Source organism: Eurosta solidaginis, chromosome 3, assembly GCF_040869045.1.
Source record: "Eurosta solidaginis isolate ZX-2024a chromosome 3, ASM4086904v1, whole genome shotgun sequence".
In the NCBI taxonomy this organism is placed as follows: Eukaryota; Metazoa; Arthropoda; class Insecta; order Diptera; family Tephritidae; genus Eurosta; species Eurosta solidaginis.
This window is the reverse complement of record NC_090321.1, coordinates 59239863-59255429: the sequence shown is the minus strand read 5'-3', so window position 1 is coordinate 59255429 and position 15567 is coordinate 59239863. Positions and strand designations below refer to the sequence as shown.

At 38.7% G+C, this 15567-nt stretch overlaps 3 protein-coding genes across 3 annotated transcripts; 1 reads left to right on the top strand and 2 right to left on the bottom strand.

Annotated features, from left to right (window-relative positions):
• LOC137246392 (DNA-binding protein SMUBP-2) lies at positions 1–1126 on the bottom strand. The gene is made up of 2 exons (XM_067777484.1): positions 771–1126; positions 1–696 (listed from the first exon to the last, which is right to left on the bottom strand). Exons 1-2 carry the CDS (start codon positions 781–783, stop codon positions 134–136), a joined length of 576 nt encoding a protein of 191 aa, XP_067633585.1. The 5' UTR covers positions 784–1126; the 3' UTR covers positions 1–133.
• A 1364-nt stretch (positions 1127–2490) lies between these two features.
• On the bottom strand, positions 2491–4680 carry LOC137246391 (nucleolar protein 9). Its single transcript, XM_067777482.1, has 2 exons — positions 4386–4680; positions 2491–4331 (listed from the first exon to the last, which is right to left on the bottom strand). Exons 1-2 carry the CDS (start codon positions 4591–4593, stop codon positions 2530–2532), a joined length of 2010 nt encoding a protein of 669 aa, XP_067633583.1. The 5' UTR covers positions 4594–4680; the 3' UTR covers positions 2491–2529.
• A 2612-nt stretch (positions 4681–7292) lies between these two features.
• On the top strand, positions 7293–15340 carry Cpsf160 (cleavage and polyadenylation specificity factor subunit 1). The gene is made up of 3 exons (XM_067771884.1): positions 7293–7437; positions 7501–8872; positions 12215–15340. Exons 2-3 carry the CDS (start codon positions 7532–7534, stop codon positions 15173–15175), a joined length of 4302 nt encoding a protein of 1433 aa, XP_067627985.1. The 5' UTR covers positions 7293–7437; positions 7501–7531; the 3' UTR covers positions 15176–15340.
• The last annotated feature ends 227 nt before the right edge of the window (positions 15341–15567 follow it).

The following is a 15567-nucleotide window of genomic DNA, read 5'->3' as shown; positions in this document are numbered from 1 at the left end:
TCCAATTTTAATACTAATCTTTTAATATTTTAATTCGGAATCCAACTATAATAATTTTTTAAATCTGTTTACTAATGGTTTAGTAATGCAATAACTTTCGTTATTGACCACTTCCCCCAAGTGAAAATTTTCTTCATTTTCCTTTCTTCCGCCTAACACCTTTTCCGTCACCTGCTCCACTGCCACCAGCACCACCCTTCCCACCTTTCGTTCCAATCGCCGGCCCACCACTCACTTTTTGCATGCGGCCAACTTGCATATCCTTCAATTTTGCCTCAAGTTTTTTCCTAGCTTGCGCCAGATCAGCTTCGGCATGCACTGTCTTTGCTGATTTAGGATGTAGGAATTTAACCCTTTCTTCGCGCTTTGCGGCTTCGCCACACCCATGCACTTCCGGTAGTCCATGTTTGAAACAAAATCGTTTATTACACAACTGACAATCTTGTCCCATTAGTTTTGTATTGGTTTTACAACGAGGATGGTCACACAAATTGTCCACATCCTTTACTGCGGTTAACACATCGTCTAATTTTAAATTGACTACCACATTGGGAATGCGTTCCAAAAGTTCTACGGTATTGTTGGTGCCATAATCTGGCCGAGATTTGCCTGGCGCTACAGGAAAAAGCGGTTCATCTACACCAGAATCAGAATTCTTCAAATTATGCTTGGCCGGTGCGGTTTTCTTGGGATTTTCTATTGATGTGAGGGAGATTTTAAATAAAAATGCATAAGCTGGTTATATTTTTATCATATTTTTATATATTTACCTTTATTATCCATTTCATCTAATTTTGTTTACACCACAGCTATTTTGTTTATACACCAAACTAAGGCTGGGTTACTCTGTGCGCAGATCGATGGTGGATACTACCGCTGACACACTGTTTCGCAATACGGCACCAGCAGCACTTGTTTGGTAGAAGCTCATTTACAGCACTTCAAGTTACTTCACACTGCAAACAGCATCTCGTTACATCTCGATTCGTTTAAAAAATAATGATGTTATAAACTAAAAGCTAAACAGACATATTGTGAAGCTAATTAAATGTTGGTTTGAATGTAAATTAGTAAAATGAAATATATAAAGTGAATTAGTTTTGTGTATTTGTCGTTGGAAATGTTGCTATAAAAAGTATAGGTAATTCTTTACGACAACATGACACTGCTAATACACGTCAAAAAATATCGAGAGGTGTCAAAAGACGCATAATTATCTCGACAACAATAATCAGAAGGCACAACAACAACCAAGCTTATGAGAATCAATGCAATCGATTATTGGTGCCGCTAAGGTCGTAACCGTATCGTAGCCAACCAACTGGTTTTTCGTTTACCGTCGTAACGATAAACAGCTGATTACGTTAGGGATACGACTACAGCGATACGACAAACGGCACCTATGACTACAGCTTTAGGCTGTTATCGCTAAATGTTGCATACTTTTTGTTGAATACTTTTCTGCGCAATTGATTTTGTTTTACAGGTTTTTGGCGATGGAACAGAGCAGAGATCTGCAATGAGTAGTTGCAAACTGAACGCGACATAGGCAAAGTCACAATAAAATATGTTTTTAAGTTAGTTAACACTCGAATAGAAGAACTCGACTGTTCAAAGTTGACTTCGAAGAAACCTTGTAATGTTGATGCATTAAAAGAAATGGATAGGATGAGAAACGTTACAAATACCTAAGTTAAGATTACATAACTAACTTAAACAATATTTTATCCTACTAAAAATTAAAAAGAAATTATATTTAAACTAAATTTAAGAAAAAACCTTTTCCAAGAACAAGCTTCTATTTACTTACTTAATTGGCGCTTAACCGTCTAAACCGGCGCCAATTGGTCGCACCAAGGTAGTTTAAATTGTTTTCCACCTGGTCCTTCCAACGGAGTGGGGGCCGCCCTCTACCTCTGCTTCCATAGGCGGGTTCCGATAGAAACACTTTCTTGGCCGGATCATCATCTTTCATTCGCATGACATGGTCTGGCCAGCGCAGCCGCTACGTTTTAATTCGCTAAACTATGTTGATGTCTGCGTATAGCTAGTACAGCCCATCATTAAATCTTCTTCGGTACTCGCCATCGATAACCTGAGCAAAAGTATGTTGCAAGTCGAATCTATACTAGGTGGTGGCAAAGCGAATTCAACCAATTCGCCGTGCGGAAGAATGTCAAGTCAAAAGAAAATTTTCATTGATTTCGATTAACTGACATGTTGTAGTACAAGGCGTTGTATGGAAAATTATCAAGAAGCGATCAACTGATGGGATAACACCACCTGTAATGAATTCGCCTTGGTATGTTGTTGCTGTACAGATGAGCCAACCATATAGTTGAACCATGGAATGAATTCAGAGAACGGTAACATTTTTCAAAATTACCAAATGTATTTCAGAAAGATCAAAAACAGAATAGTAGTCCTTAATTTATTTTTCTAATAGTATGATCTACCAAAGCCGCTATGAAACGCTCTAAAAAATGTACATTTCATATATTTTTTAACGTTTTTATTTTTTATTAAAAGTTAGTTAATAATATCCTTAAATAACTTATCAACCTTTTGCTTTTTATTTACATGCAAACTAGCCATCCATTGTGTAGCTGAAAGTTTGTAAGTTTCAATACGAAATTTACTATACAATAAATTACCAAACGGTGAACCCTTCAGCATATTAACCTTATCCGCCAACTCCTTAACGATACGTGCCTTCAGTGATTCCTGCGCGGCAGCATAACAGCTATCAACTACACGTGAACCAAACTTAGTAATGGCCAAATCAACATAAAAACCTTCCATGTAACGTATGAATTTTTCACGTGATTTTTCGCCAATGTATTTACTTTGTAAGAATGCGTCGACTATATGCGAACCATTTGGCGTATTAAAAATGGGAACTAATTGCTCGGCAGGAGTTTCTAATATACAATTAACCAAAAATATGGGTTTATTAAAGTTTAAAATGTGTTGCACTATCAATGAGCCATGTAGATGTACGAAACCACTATTGTCATTTTGTGCTACCTCATAAGGTTTCAGTTTAGTAAGGCAATAGAAAAAGCTTTTAGCTTTTTGCTTATCGCTCGCAGGCGTATGGAGGGAAGTTTGTAGTGCTACAATGCATTGGGCTTGTTTGGTGCCGAGGCGCAGACAAGCCGCGGTGAGTGCTTCTACTACACCAGTGTGACCGATTTTCAATAGATCTTCTATGTTGTTAAACAATTCAGTGAAAACGTTTTCAAAATCATCTTTTTCTTTAATATTTAGCAAAAGTTTTTGCACTAAAAAATTTGTTAATTGTTCGCGTGCAAGTAGCGCTATGCGCCCAGCGAAGAGCATAGCATAGAGTTGTGTAAATAGTTTTGGTCCAGCTACTGTAAGCAGAGTTTCCAGCAAAATGACAGCAGACTGATACTCGAATACTTGTGGTAGCCGAATATTAGTTCGTGACGCTTTTTCTATTTTCTCTCCCTCTCTTCCTGCAGCCTCAGCCACTAGATTCTCTGTTGTTTCATCATTATCATCTAATATTTCAATCTTCTTTTCCTTCTCATCTTCGTTTTGTTCCACTTTAAGAAATGAATCCATTAAGATTTTCTTGCCAAAATGTTTCAAAAGCTGTTTGTTAGTGGCTCGTAAGGAAATGCATATTACACCGAGCAATGCTGAAGAGTGTTCTTGATAGGGAAAGTCAGAAAATTGTGGCCACATTTCCAAACGTTGCGGGAACTCTTTCAATACTTCCACCCATTCCTCAGGCACTGTGTATAATTTTTGATTTTTCGCCATATCGGCACCACGCTTTTCGAATGCCCCTTTCGCCACATGTACCCCGGCTAAGCTCAATATACTTGTACGCATTATATGACTAGCGCATGAGTCCCACACAAAATCCTCCAAATTATTAAGTAAAAATTTACTTACGCGCAATACAAATTGACTGCAATTATAACGATGTTCTTCGTTAAATTCAGTCTCAAGATTATATAGCTCTTCACTGATTGTTTTTCCATCGGTTTTAGCCCGTTTTACCAGCGGCTCATCTTTGCTACCAGCTGTGTTTTTTTCTCTATTAACATCATTTCGCAATTTATTTTTTCCCAGTGCCCGCAAAAATGCTATCTCTACCATTTTCTGAAGAACGTGTGAAGCGAAACGATCCGAGCAAATGGGCCGAAAATTGTCAGCGAAGGCTGTGAAGTAACGCTCCAGATTTGCGGCATTCACAAAACCTATGAGTGTCTCTAGTACTTTGCACACAATTTGATTTGAAGCCAAATGAACTTCTTGATCGATTGTTTGCTCTAACACATTATTAGCCATGGTAACTAAAATTACTCGTTCTTTATATATAGTTTAATAATTTTACTAAAAATGCGTACCTTTTTCTTCAGCGTCCTCAAACCCATTTTTCATGGCGTCCAATATGTTGATAAAGTAATTGTATTGATCATCGTCGATGCGTGTACCACGTCCATAAATTCCCTGCTTGGCAAAGCCCTTTGCATTACTCAGAAATTTGTTCTTCTTCTTTTTCTTTGGGCGCTTTTTGTATTGATCCAGCGTAACTGCAATGTTTTCGGTTTCCATTATAAGTTACTATTAAACTATTCCTGGTATATGCGGTAATAATTCCTCCAGACAGTAACGTGCTTTGACAAAAGGAATTTCGATGAGAGAACTGTCAATTTGCGTATCAAAACAAACCCAAAAACGTGCGCGCTCAAAAGTAATGATGCCATACTGTTACTATAAGGAGGGCTGCCAGCAACCATATATCGAACAAAAGTGAACTAGAACGAATTTTTTACATGTATATACATCTACGTTTGCGGATAAAAAAAAAAACTTTTATCCTCACTTAGATTATGTTTAGGAGACCCATCTAGCGGCAGTGGTTAAATAATTAGCTACAGAACGGGTTGTACGGAAAAGTGGAGACACACACTTCTGTTGGGCATAGTGTATAACCTATAGCTGAATCGGTTGCGGTGATTATTGGACACACACCATTTGTAGAGGTAGTGTAGAGGTAAAACATAGACATACATTTTAGTTGCATCTGAGTATAATGCGTATTGAAATTTAGGAGTACTAATTTTTTAGTGTAGATTTTTAGAAGTGTAGATAAAGTTTAACACTTAGCAGTTCATATAAAATTTAAGCGTATATGTATATAAATGTAAAAACAAACACAGCTATATATTAAATAAAAAGCAAATTCTGGTAACACTATGGGCACTTTCAGTGTATGTGAGTTCTTTATTGACCGGTCAGTTCAAACTATGCATTAAAAATAGTGTAGCCATTCCGGATTTTCATAAACGCTTTGGTCGCGTTGCTTCGACGTTTTGACATCGCCATAAAATAACAATGAAACGTCATGCCGCTTTTATCGCTTTGAGGCGACCCAAGCGTGTTTTGAGGCATTGGAATCGTCATCAGATAATAACAAAGAGAATAGAATATCTATTCTCTTTGATGATACATGAATTTTAGGTTGACATACCTGAATTATTGTAATGATTGAAGATTTAACTTAAATCTTCTTCTCCTCGAGATTTAATTTTATATGACGAAACTTGCAAGATTTAACTTTATATCTTTTCAGTTTCCTAAATTTCAAACAAAGCTCTAAGTGGAGATATGGGGTTTCTAAATCTCGAAACGAATAAGATTTAAGTAAAATCAAATATTTCAGATATGCAACCTATACTTAATATGCTAAAGCGGGAGTCGTTGGTGCCATATGTCGTATCGCTGTAGTCGTATCCATAACGTAATCAGCTGTTTACCGTAACGACGGTAAACTAAAAACCAATTGGTTGGCTACGATACGGTTACTACCTTAGCGGCATAATCGATTGCATTGATTCCCATAAGGTTGGTCGAATCAGCTGTTATAAGGTTACCGATACGGTTACCGATAAAGCACCAATGTCTGCAGCTTATGATATGCTATAAGCCTTCAATGAAAGATTTTATAAGTCAATTAATATGTGAATAAACATTTAAGTAATTAATGCAGCAGGAAAATTACAAACATATACCACAAAAAAAGTCTTTTAGACTAAACTTATCCAAAACACAAAATAAAATATCCACAAAATTTATGAATTTACCAAATGAAATAATTATAGGTTATGGATGTGGCGAAACACCAAAAACTAATGGGATATGGTTATGGCAGGACGGCAGGTATAAAGGGCCAATTAATGGTGACTTATAACCATAAAACCTTAACCAGATAAAACAGCTGATCGAACCTGCCTTATGGAAATCAATGTAATCGATTAATGGTGCCATACCATAACGCTAATGCCATAACCATACCATATCCAACCAATTGGTTTTTGGTTACTCGCCATATCCATAACCTAAATTTATTTGAGTTGGTGAATTTAATAACTTTTGGTAGATTTTATTCTTTGTTTTGGATACGTTATGATTAAGAGACGATTTTTAGGTTAAGGCGCCATTTATCGATCACATTGGAGATGGTTATGGATATGGGTATGGTTACGACTATGGCTTTAGGTTTAAAGCTGGAGTCATTGGTGCCGAATGTCGTATCGCTGTATCCGTATCCCTAACGTAATCAGCTGTTTATCGTTACGACGGTAAACCAAAACCCAATTGGTTGGCTACGATACGGTTACGACCTTAAGCGCCAAATACACGACACGAACATTTCCGCGAACATTCCCGTTATGTCATGTTTCTGCGACCTTTTCTGTCGTGTATGGTGGTGTTTGCCAGTTCGCGCAAATTTTCGCCAAAAATCAAAATATTTTAATTTTTGGCGAACATTTGCGCGAACTGTTCGTGCGTGTATGGCGAAATAGCTCATAATCGTAGCAATTTGTGAACGGAACAGACGTGCGCGGAAAAGTAAAATGGACAATAAAAAATTTCTGAGTGAATTTATTGAAATGTATAAATCTTTGCCATCATTGTGGCAAGTAAAAAGCAAAGATCATTGTAATAGAATTAAAAAGAATAATGATTATGCGATTATGCAGCAATATTGCTGCAGCACAATTGTTGTCCGTATGCATCGCTGTCTGAAAGAGAACTAATGTTCGGCCAAAAGTTCGTATGGTGTATGGCCAAAGCTGCGAACAAGATTGCGGAATGTTCGCGGAAATGTTCGTGTCGTGTATTTGGCGCTTTAGCGGCACCAATAATCGATTGCATTGATTCTCATAAGGTTTGTCGAATCAGCTGTTAAAAGGTTACCGATACGGTTACCGATAAAGCACAAATGTCTCCAGCTTTTAGAAGTGAATTGTCCCTTAAGGAAGTTAAATTAGCCCTTAACTGGGTTTTCACTATCTTAAGTATTTCTAAATCGAGAAAAATGCCAGTCTGGTAGCTTTATTCCCGGCATTTGTTTTGTTTCCCCGTGTAGAGCAAGTGCAGCTGGTTGTTTTGGTAAAATTATTAAATATTTTGCAAATTAGTCTATTAAAACAGTTATTAAATATATTTTAATAGTATTCTTCAGCAAACACGCTTATTAAGCAATATGTTTTCACTATGCAAACAAGCGCATCCTGCCACGGGAGTGGAGTTTGCAATTTGCTGTCATTTCTTCAACAATTCTGAGGAGAATCTCGTCGTTGCCGGAGCGAATATACTCAAGGTATATCGTATTTTTCCACACCTGGATGCAGTACAGCGACAAAAATTGTTAAATATCAATGAATTGCGTCCGCCACCGAAAATGCGCCTCGAATGTCTAGCCACTTACACACTTTATGGCAATGTAATGTCATTGCAAAGTGTGTCGCTCGCAGGTTCACTACGCGATGCGCTACTAATTAGTTTCAAAGATGCCAAATTATCCGTTGTACAACATGATCCTGATACATATGCGTTGAAAACGTTATCATTGCACTTTTTTGAGGAAGAAGATGTGCGTGGTGGTTGGACTGGACGTTATTTTGTACCCATGGTACGTGTGGATCCAGACTCACGCTGTGCTGTTATGTTAGTCTATGGTAAAAAATTGGTGGTTCTACCGTTTCGTAAAGACAACAGTTTAGATGAAATCGAATTGCCTGATGTGAAGCCAATTAAGAAAACACCTACTGCATTGGTGGCACGGACACCAATACTTGCCTCATATTTAATAGCTTTGCGTGAGCTGGATGAGAAAATTGATAACGTACTGGATTTACAATTTCTTCACGGTTATTATGAACCAACGCTACTAATACTCTATGAACCAGTGCGTACATTTGCCGGACGTGTTTGCGTACGTTCCGACACTTGTGTGCTTGTAGCTATATCGTTGAATATACAACAACGTGTACATCCAGTTATTTGGACTGTACAAAGTTTACCTTTCGATTGTCTACAAGTTTTTCCAATACAAAAACCAATTGGTGGTTGCTTGGTTACAACTGTAAACTCCATAATTTATTTGAATCAGAGTGTGCCACCATATGGTGTTAGTCTCAATAGCTCTGCTGATCACAGTACCAGCTTTCCACTTAAACCGCAGGATGGAGTGCGAATCTCATTAGACGCAGCCACTCTTACTTTTATTGATATTGATAAATTGGTTGTATCGCTGAAAGGTGGAGAACTTTATGTGCTAACGCTATGTGTTGATTCTATGCGTACGGTCCGCAATTTCCATTTTCATAAGGCGGCGGCTAGCGTGCTCACCAGCTGCATGTGTGTATGCCAAGCAGAATATCTTTTTTTGGGTTCACGCTTAGGTAACTCATTATTGCTGCATTTCACTGAAGAAGATCAGAGTACAGTTATAACATTGGATGACGTGGAAACAAATGAAATGTCAGTAGCTAACGATGAATCTATGCCGCGGGCTCGGAGAATTGAGGATGAGGAGTTAGAGGTGAGTAATTTTCGTTTTTCTTCTGTATTAGAGGCAAATATTTATCAAGGTTGGCTCCGGTACGCTTGGCTACTTTCACCTTAGAGCCTGTCTTTCGTGCATACCGACCACTTCGACACGCCAATTACAAGGCCAGCAAAGGAAAAACTGAGTGCTGAATGGACCTTGTTTTTTCTTTATTGAGCTACACATTTGCCGAATAAGCTAAATGTTGTGATGTTTATGCTTTGGCGAATAAATAAAGGGCGGTGAGTCTGATACATACCCTATAGTTTTAGCAGTAGTAAGATAGTTTTAGCAGCGGTCCTACCGAGGAAAGTAGGGGCTGAAATTGTTATTCCTTTTATAATATAAGTCCTTGCAAAAGTATTAATTTTGGACTTTAAATATATTTGGATCAAGATAAAAATTATTTTCGGATTGTTATTTTTTGAGTCCGATAGAACTAGTTAAACTCGGACTTTTAAAAATAAATGTCCCGAAATAAAAGTTAAATCAAGACTTATTTTTTTAAGGCCGAAATAAAAGTCCCGCTTGATAACAAAGAAACGGCTTATCCGAAATAATTTTTTTTTTTTAATTCGGATAAGCCGTTTCTTTGTATCAAGCGGGACTTTTATTTCGGCCTTACAAAATAAAAGTCTTGATTTCACTTTTATTTCCGGACTTTTATTTTTAAAAGTCCGAGTGTAACTAGTTCTATCGGACTCAAAAAATAAAAATACAGATTTTACTTTTATAAGTGGGCTTTTATGGAAAAAGTTCGAAAAATAAAAAGGATGCATGATTCGACATGATATTGCTATAGGGATACCTGGGAACTCAAACATTTTCACCTAGGACAATTTTTTGACCAGGACTTTTTCGACTCCGAAAAAAAAAATAATTATTTTCCGTCCCTGGAGGAAAGTGCTTGGCGAAATGTGTATCTTGTCACTTGTAGAACTATGGCGTACGTGTCTAAGCCATATTTTTTGTAAGTGAAATGTCACGCACAAGGTGTTGAATTCGCTTCCCAAGGCATGTACTGGAGCGATTTGGGATTTTCCCGACTAAGGGCTTTCATTTTAGTGTAACCCAATTTAATTTGTTACGTCCCTCCCACAAATTGTAATCCCCCATCAGATCACTACCGGGGGACTGCACCATATTCTCAAGCTCCGGCAAGGTTCGAATCCAATCCATAGAAATGGCTTAACTGCGTGTGCACCAGTGTGTCATGTGTAAGGGATATTCAAGGAGATGTGTAGCGCAACCCTTCCAAAGGGTTGCCAGCGCAATTTATAGCTTCTCCCACCCAATTGTCAACCTCACCTACCCGTGGCGAATCCTGTTTTTTTAGCAGCCGAGGCTCTGGCGAACACAATTTCGTCATGGATCTAGGGGGTTGGTATGGTCAAGAAGGTTTCATGTGGTCATAATAAATCGTTCCCGAGATGGTCCTGGTACCTTGGCTGTGCTTGTTATCGGAACGTACATGGTACATCGATAGCACTCCCCAAAACTTTCGCGGAGTGTCCTTATTGATGCAGCAGCAATAGCAAAAGCGGGCTTTCCGCAAGGTCGTTGAATCCGCGTCGCCTCGTTTCATGCGTTCTACGGTTGAAAACCGAAACGGTGACCATCACAAAGAGGTTGAAAACGCTATCTATCATGCTAAACCATCTAAAGCAGTAGGCCCAGACGGCATAGCCATGCCGGTACTTGAAAAACTTGTCAAAAAGGGATTTAAATATCCAGCGCATGTCTTCAACCTGTCCTTGTCCACCTTCGTCATCCCCGAAAAATGGAAAATGACCAGGTTGGTACCGCTACTAAAGCCTGGGAAACCAGCTAACAAAAGAGAGTCTTATTGTCTGATATCTCTCCTATCGCCACTAGCCAAGATACTTGAAGCCATTGCTTCACGGCACACTAGCGTCTTGCCAATCGTCAGCATGGCTTTACAAAACTACATATATTAGTGCTAAACGCCAGCGAACTTCGGGTTAAATCAAAGACGGGGCGAAGCACTGCTAAAAAACAACCAAAAAGGATTTAATAATTATTATGTCAATAGTGCCATGAAAAAGTGCTTGTCGATTGGCATCTTGTCACTGTTAGATCTACGGGGTAGTGTATCTGCAAAGCTCGTTATTTGTCTCATAAAAAATTAGAGTTACGTCGCGAATCTTTCGTCTGTAGAAACATGTTTCGGTATCTGTGTTCCGAAAAATGAGCTTAGAATTTAATAACCAAGTGTGAAGTTGACCTAGTGTGATTCATCGGCAACACGCAAGTGAGAGCCAATTGCTCTTTGGCTAGGTAAAAATAAGTCGAACCTTCGTAACTGCTGCAGCTTAGTAGGCTTTTTTTTTTTACCAGAGAATTATGAGATATTTGCGGCTATATCAGCATTGTTCATAAAATGTCACTTGCCTGAAAGTGATACCAGCCAAGTAGGAATTTCATTTGAATCATTTGATATACGTTTGCATATGAAAGATCAAGAGTTGCCCGATGAATCCTTCATTGTTGGAGTAAGAAACGGAAAGTGTGGATGAGCGGGAATCAGCCCTACTAAGAGTATTTTTGCAGTTAGAATAATAAAAAAAACCGGGCAAGACTATAAATTATCTGCTGGGGCACCTCCAATGTAGCGTGCAAGTCATAGCGCAGTTACTTGGTATGAGTAAACTTGGTCTAGCCTGAACATGCACTGAAATGACTGCATCCATTGTAAGTATCCCTTCCCACCGATGTTTCGTTCCGAGGGAAACATTTTCACCATCGGCAGTATTCACCCGCGGGTGGCAGATGAGCTCAAATCTGGCTAACAGGAGAATCATAAAAAAAGCCCGATAGTGAGGGCTACGGTTATATGGCCACTAGTTGCTATATAGCTACTACTATAGGTTAGGTTAGGTTCAAGTGGCTGCCGTCCACATCGGAGCGGCACACTTAGGCCTTTATAGGCCAATTGTGAAACCACACGGTTTGTTTCTACTCTTCTAATCAAATCATTTCGTTGAGTTTGTGAAGCGAACTAAGCGTCGTGTATTGACCTCAGCTAAATTAGTCAGATCTACGAGAAACATGTTGCCCATAAAACGTTGCCTTCTTCTACCGAGCGCTGGACATTCACAGAGTAGATGCCTAACAGTTTCAGGCTCCTCTTCGTTGCCGCAGCTTCTACAATAATCATTAAATGGAGCGCCAATCCTTTCCGCATGCGGTCCTATACTACTATACTATATTAAAACCTACTCACTCAAGATGGGTTCATTATTTTGCCAGCATTTGTTAAGTAAAAGTTTGACTTCGAGATCACATCTTATTTTTAAATTTTCCTTCATGCTTTAGGTATACGGCACAGGTGCGAAAACGTCCGTTCAATTACGCAAGTATATATTTGAAGTATGTGACAGTTTGCTGAATGTGGGTCCCATTAATTTTATGTGCGCTGGTGAGCGCGTTGAGTTCGAAGAGGACGGCATTACTTTACGTCCGCATGTAGAGAATCTTAGTCAACTCAAAATTGAAGTTGTAGCTTCTAGCGGTCATAGCAAGAATGGCGCTCTCTGCGTTTTTGTCAATTGCATTACACCACAAGTGATTACCAGCTTCGAGCTCGATGGATGTTTGGATGTATGGACTGTATATGATGATGCAAGTAAGAAGTCGGCACGTCATGATCATCACGATTTTATGATACTCTCACAACGTACAACATCTTTGGTATTGCAAACTGGCGATGAGATCAACGAAATCGAGCATACTGGCTTTAGTTGCAATCAACCAACTATTTTTGTGGGTAATCTAGGGCAAAATCGTTTTATAATACAGGCGACAACGCGCAATGTACGCCTGTTGCAAGGTACACGCCTCATACAAAATGTACCCATTGATGTAGGTTCTCCTGTAGTACAGGTATCTATTGCCGATCCATATGTTTGCTTGCGTGTGCTAAATGGACAAGTTATAACATTGGCATTGCGTGAAACTAGAGGTACACCACGTCTTGCTATTAATAAGAATACCATAAGCAGCGTACCGCCAGTGATTGCTATTTCAGCTTATAAGGACTTGTCGGGTCTATTTACGGCGAAATCTGATGATGTACTCAATTTGACAGGTAGCGGCGGTAATACGTTATATGCTGGTTTGGGTTATATGAAAGCGGAACCGCATATGAAAATTGAAGATGAGGAAGATTTGCTGTACGGCGATGCAGGCAATGCATTCAAAATGAATAGTTTGGCTGATTTGGCAAAACAATCAAGACAACGTAACACGGATTGGTGGCGTCGTTTGTTGCCGCAAGTCAAACCCAGTTATTGGCTGATAACTGCGCGTGAATCGGGCACTTTAGAAGTTTATTCAATGCCCGATATGAAACTTATGTATTTGGTGAATGATGTTGGTAATGGCGGTATGGTGTTAAGCGATTCAATGGAGTTTGTGCCAGTGCCATTTAACAATCAGGAGAATAGTAAAGCTGGTATACTTTTAAATTGTATGCCACAACATGCGAATTCACCATTGGCTTTGGAAATCACCATGGTGGGATTGGGTAATCAAGGCATGCGTCCTTTACTCTTAATACGCACGCGCTTAGAATTACTTATTTATCAAGTATTTCGCTATCCAAAAGGACATTTGAAATTACGTTTTCGCAAACTGGATACGCTCAATATGCTAGATGTGTTACCCACGAAAATGGAAGTCGATGATTTGGAAAATGAGTTGGAATCGTACAATTTAAACGAACGTTATGTTTCGAAACTGCGCTATTTTGCTAATATAAGTGGCCACAATGGCTTAATGGTTTGTGGCGTTAATCCACATTTTCTCTTTCTCACCCCCAAAGGTGAACTGCGCATTCATAAATTCTACGGACACGGCATTGTGCGTAGCTTTGCCCCCTTCAATAATGTTAATTGCCCTAATGGATTTTTGTATTTCGATCATACAGCCGAATTAAAAATCTCCGTTTTGCCCACTTATCTAACATATGATTCAATATGGCCCGTACGCAAGGTGCCACTCCGTTGTACGCCACGTCAAATCGTTTACCATCGCGAGAATCGTGTATATTGTTTGATAACGCAATTGGAAGAAGCTAGTAACAAATATTATCGTTTCAATGGTGAGGATAAAGAGCTGACTGAGGAAAATAAGGGTGAACGTTTTATTTATCCGAATACTTCGAAATTTTCTATGGTGCTTGTGAGCCCGGAAACATGGGAAATAGTGCCAGATGCTTCAATACAATTTGAAGAGTGGGAACATGTAACCGCTTTCCAAATCGTTAAACTCTCGTATGAAGGTACACGTTCTGGACTCAAGGAATATCTTTGCATTGGTACAAATTTTAATTATAGCGAAGATATAACATCACGTGGCAATATTCACTTGTACGATATCATAGAGGTAGTGCCAGAACCAGGCAAACCATTAACAAAATTCAAATTAAAAGAATTACTCAAAAAAGAGCAAAAAGGTCCGGTCTCTGCGATTTCCGATGTACTCGGCTTTTTAGTCACTGCGCTTGGTCAGAAGATCTATCTATGGCAACTACAAGATGATGATCTCAGTGGCGTTGCCTTCATCGATACTAACATATATGTGCATCAAATAATATCGGTGAAATCTCTCATACTCATTGCTGATGTTTATAAATCTGTAAGTTTGTTACGCTTTCAAGAGGAATTCCGCACGCTGTCCCTTGCTTCGCGCGACTTCAGCCACCTTCAAGTCTACAGCATTGAATTCATGGTGGATAATAATAATTTGGGTTTCCTCGTGACAGATGCCGATAAGAATTTTATAGTCTATATGTATCAACCAGAGTCACGTGAGTCGATTGGTGGTCAAAAATTGATACGCAAGGCTGACTATCATCTTGGTCAAGCGGTGAATACAATGTTTCGTGTGCAATGTCATCAACGTGGGTTATTTCAGCGGCAAACATTCATCTATGAAAACAAGCATCTCGTCTTTTTTGGCACATTAGATGGCGCATTAGGCTATTGTCTGCCATTGCCTGAAAAAGTGTATCGTCGCTTTTTGATGTTACAAAATGTTTTATTCTCATATCAGGAGCATTTGGGTGGTTTGAATCCGAAGGAATTTCGTACGGTGAAATGTTCTAAGAAACTTTCATTAAACCCTTCTCGTTGCATACTCGATGGCGATTTGATTTGGTCGTATACTATGATGTCTACCGCGGAAAAAAATGAAGTAGCAAAAAAGATTGGTACACGTACAGAGGAAATATTAGCCGACCTACTAGAAATTGAGCATATTACGGCGGTATTTTAAATTTTTATTTAATATACTATTTCTACCTTAAAATATATGTTATACCATTATATAATTAAATTATTAAGAACTTCAAGAGACAAGTTTTATGAACCTAAAACACTATGTGCTGCTGGCATGTCAAGAATTTATTGAATTCAATAAATTTGCTTTAGTATTACTGCTTGTTTTTGAGTATTATTTGTACCTATCCTTTGGGAACAGTCTTATATTCCCAATACAATTGGTTCTAGATAGTATCTGTTATCACTTTATTATAGCCTCGTCCGCCTCCCGCAGATGATGACTGTAGGGTTCTTATTATTTTTATTTAACTTTGTATTTGCTAAAATTGTTCCTAGAATTGGAACGCGATCTAGATTAATTCCGATACATTTCTGTTTTAGTTTCAC

Excerpts from the sequence above, each read along its gene's own strand:
- LOC137246391 (XM_067777482.1), bottom strand. The coding sequence starts at position 4,593 with ATGGAAACCGAAAACATTGCAGTTACGCTGGATCAATACAAAAAGCGC. Across the intron at positions 4,332-4,385 it reads TGAGGACGCTGAAGAAAAAG|TTACCATGGCTAATAATGTG; the intron begins GTACGCATTTTT and ends GAGTAATTTTAG.
- Cpsf160 (XM_067771884.1), top strand. The coding sequence starts at position 7,532 with ATGTTTTCACTATGCAAACAAGCGCATCCTGCCACGGGAGTGGAGTTT. Across the intron at positions 8,873-12,214 it reads TTGAGGATGAGGAGTTAGAG|GTATACGGCACAGGTGCGAA; the intron begins GTGAGTAATTTT and ends TTCATGCTTTAG.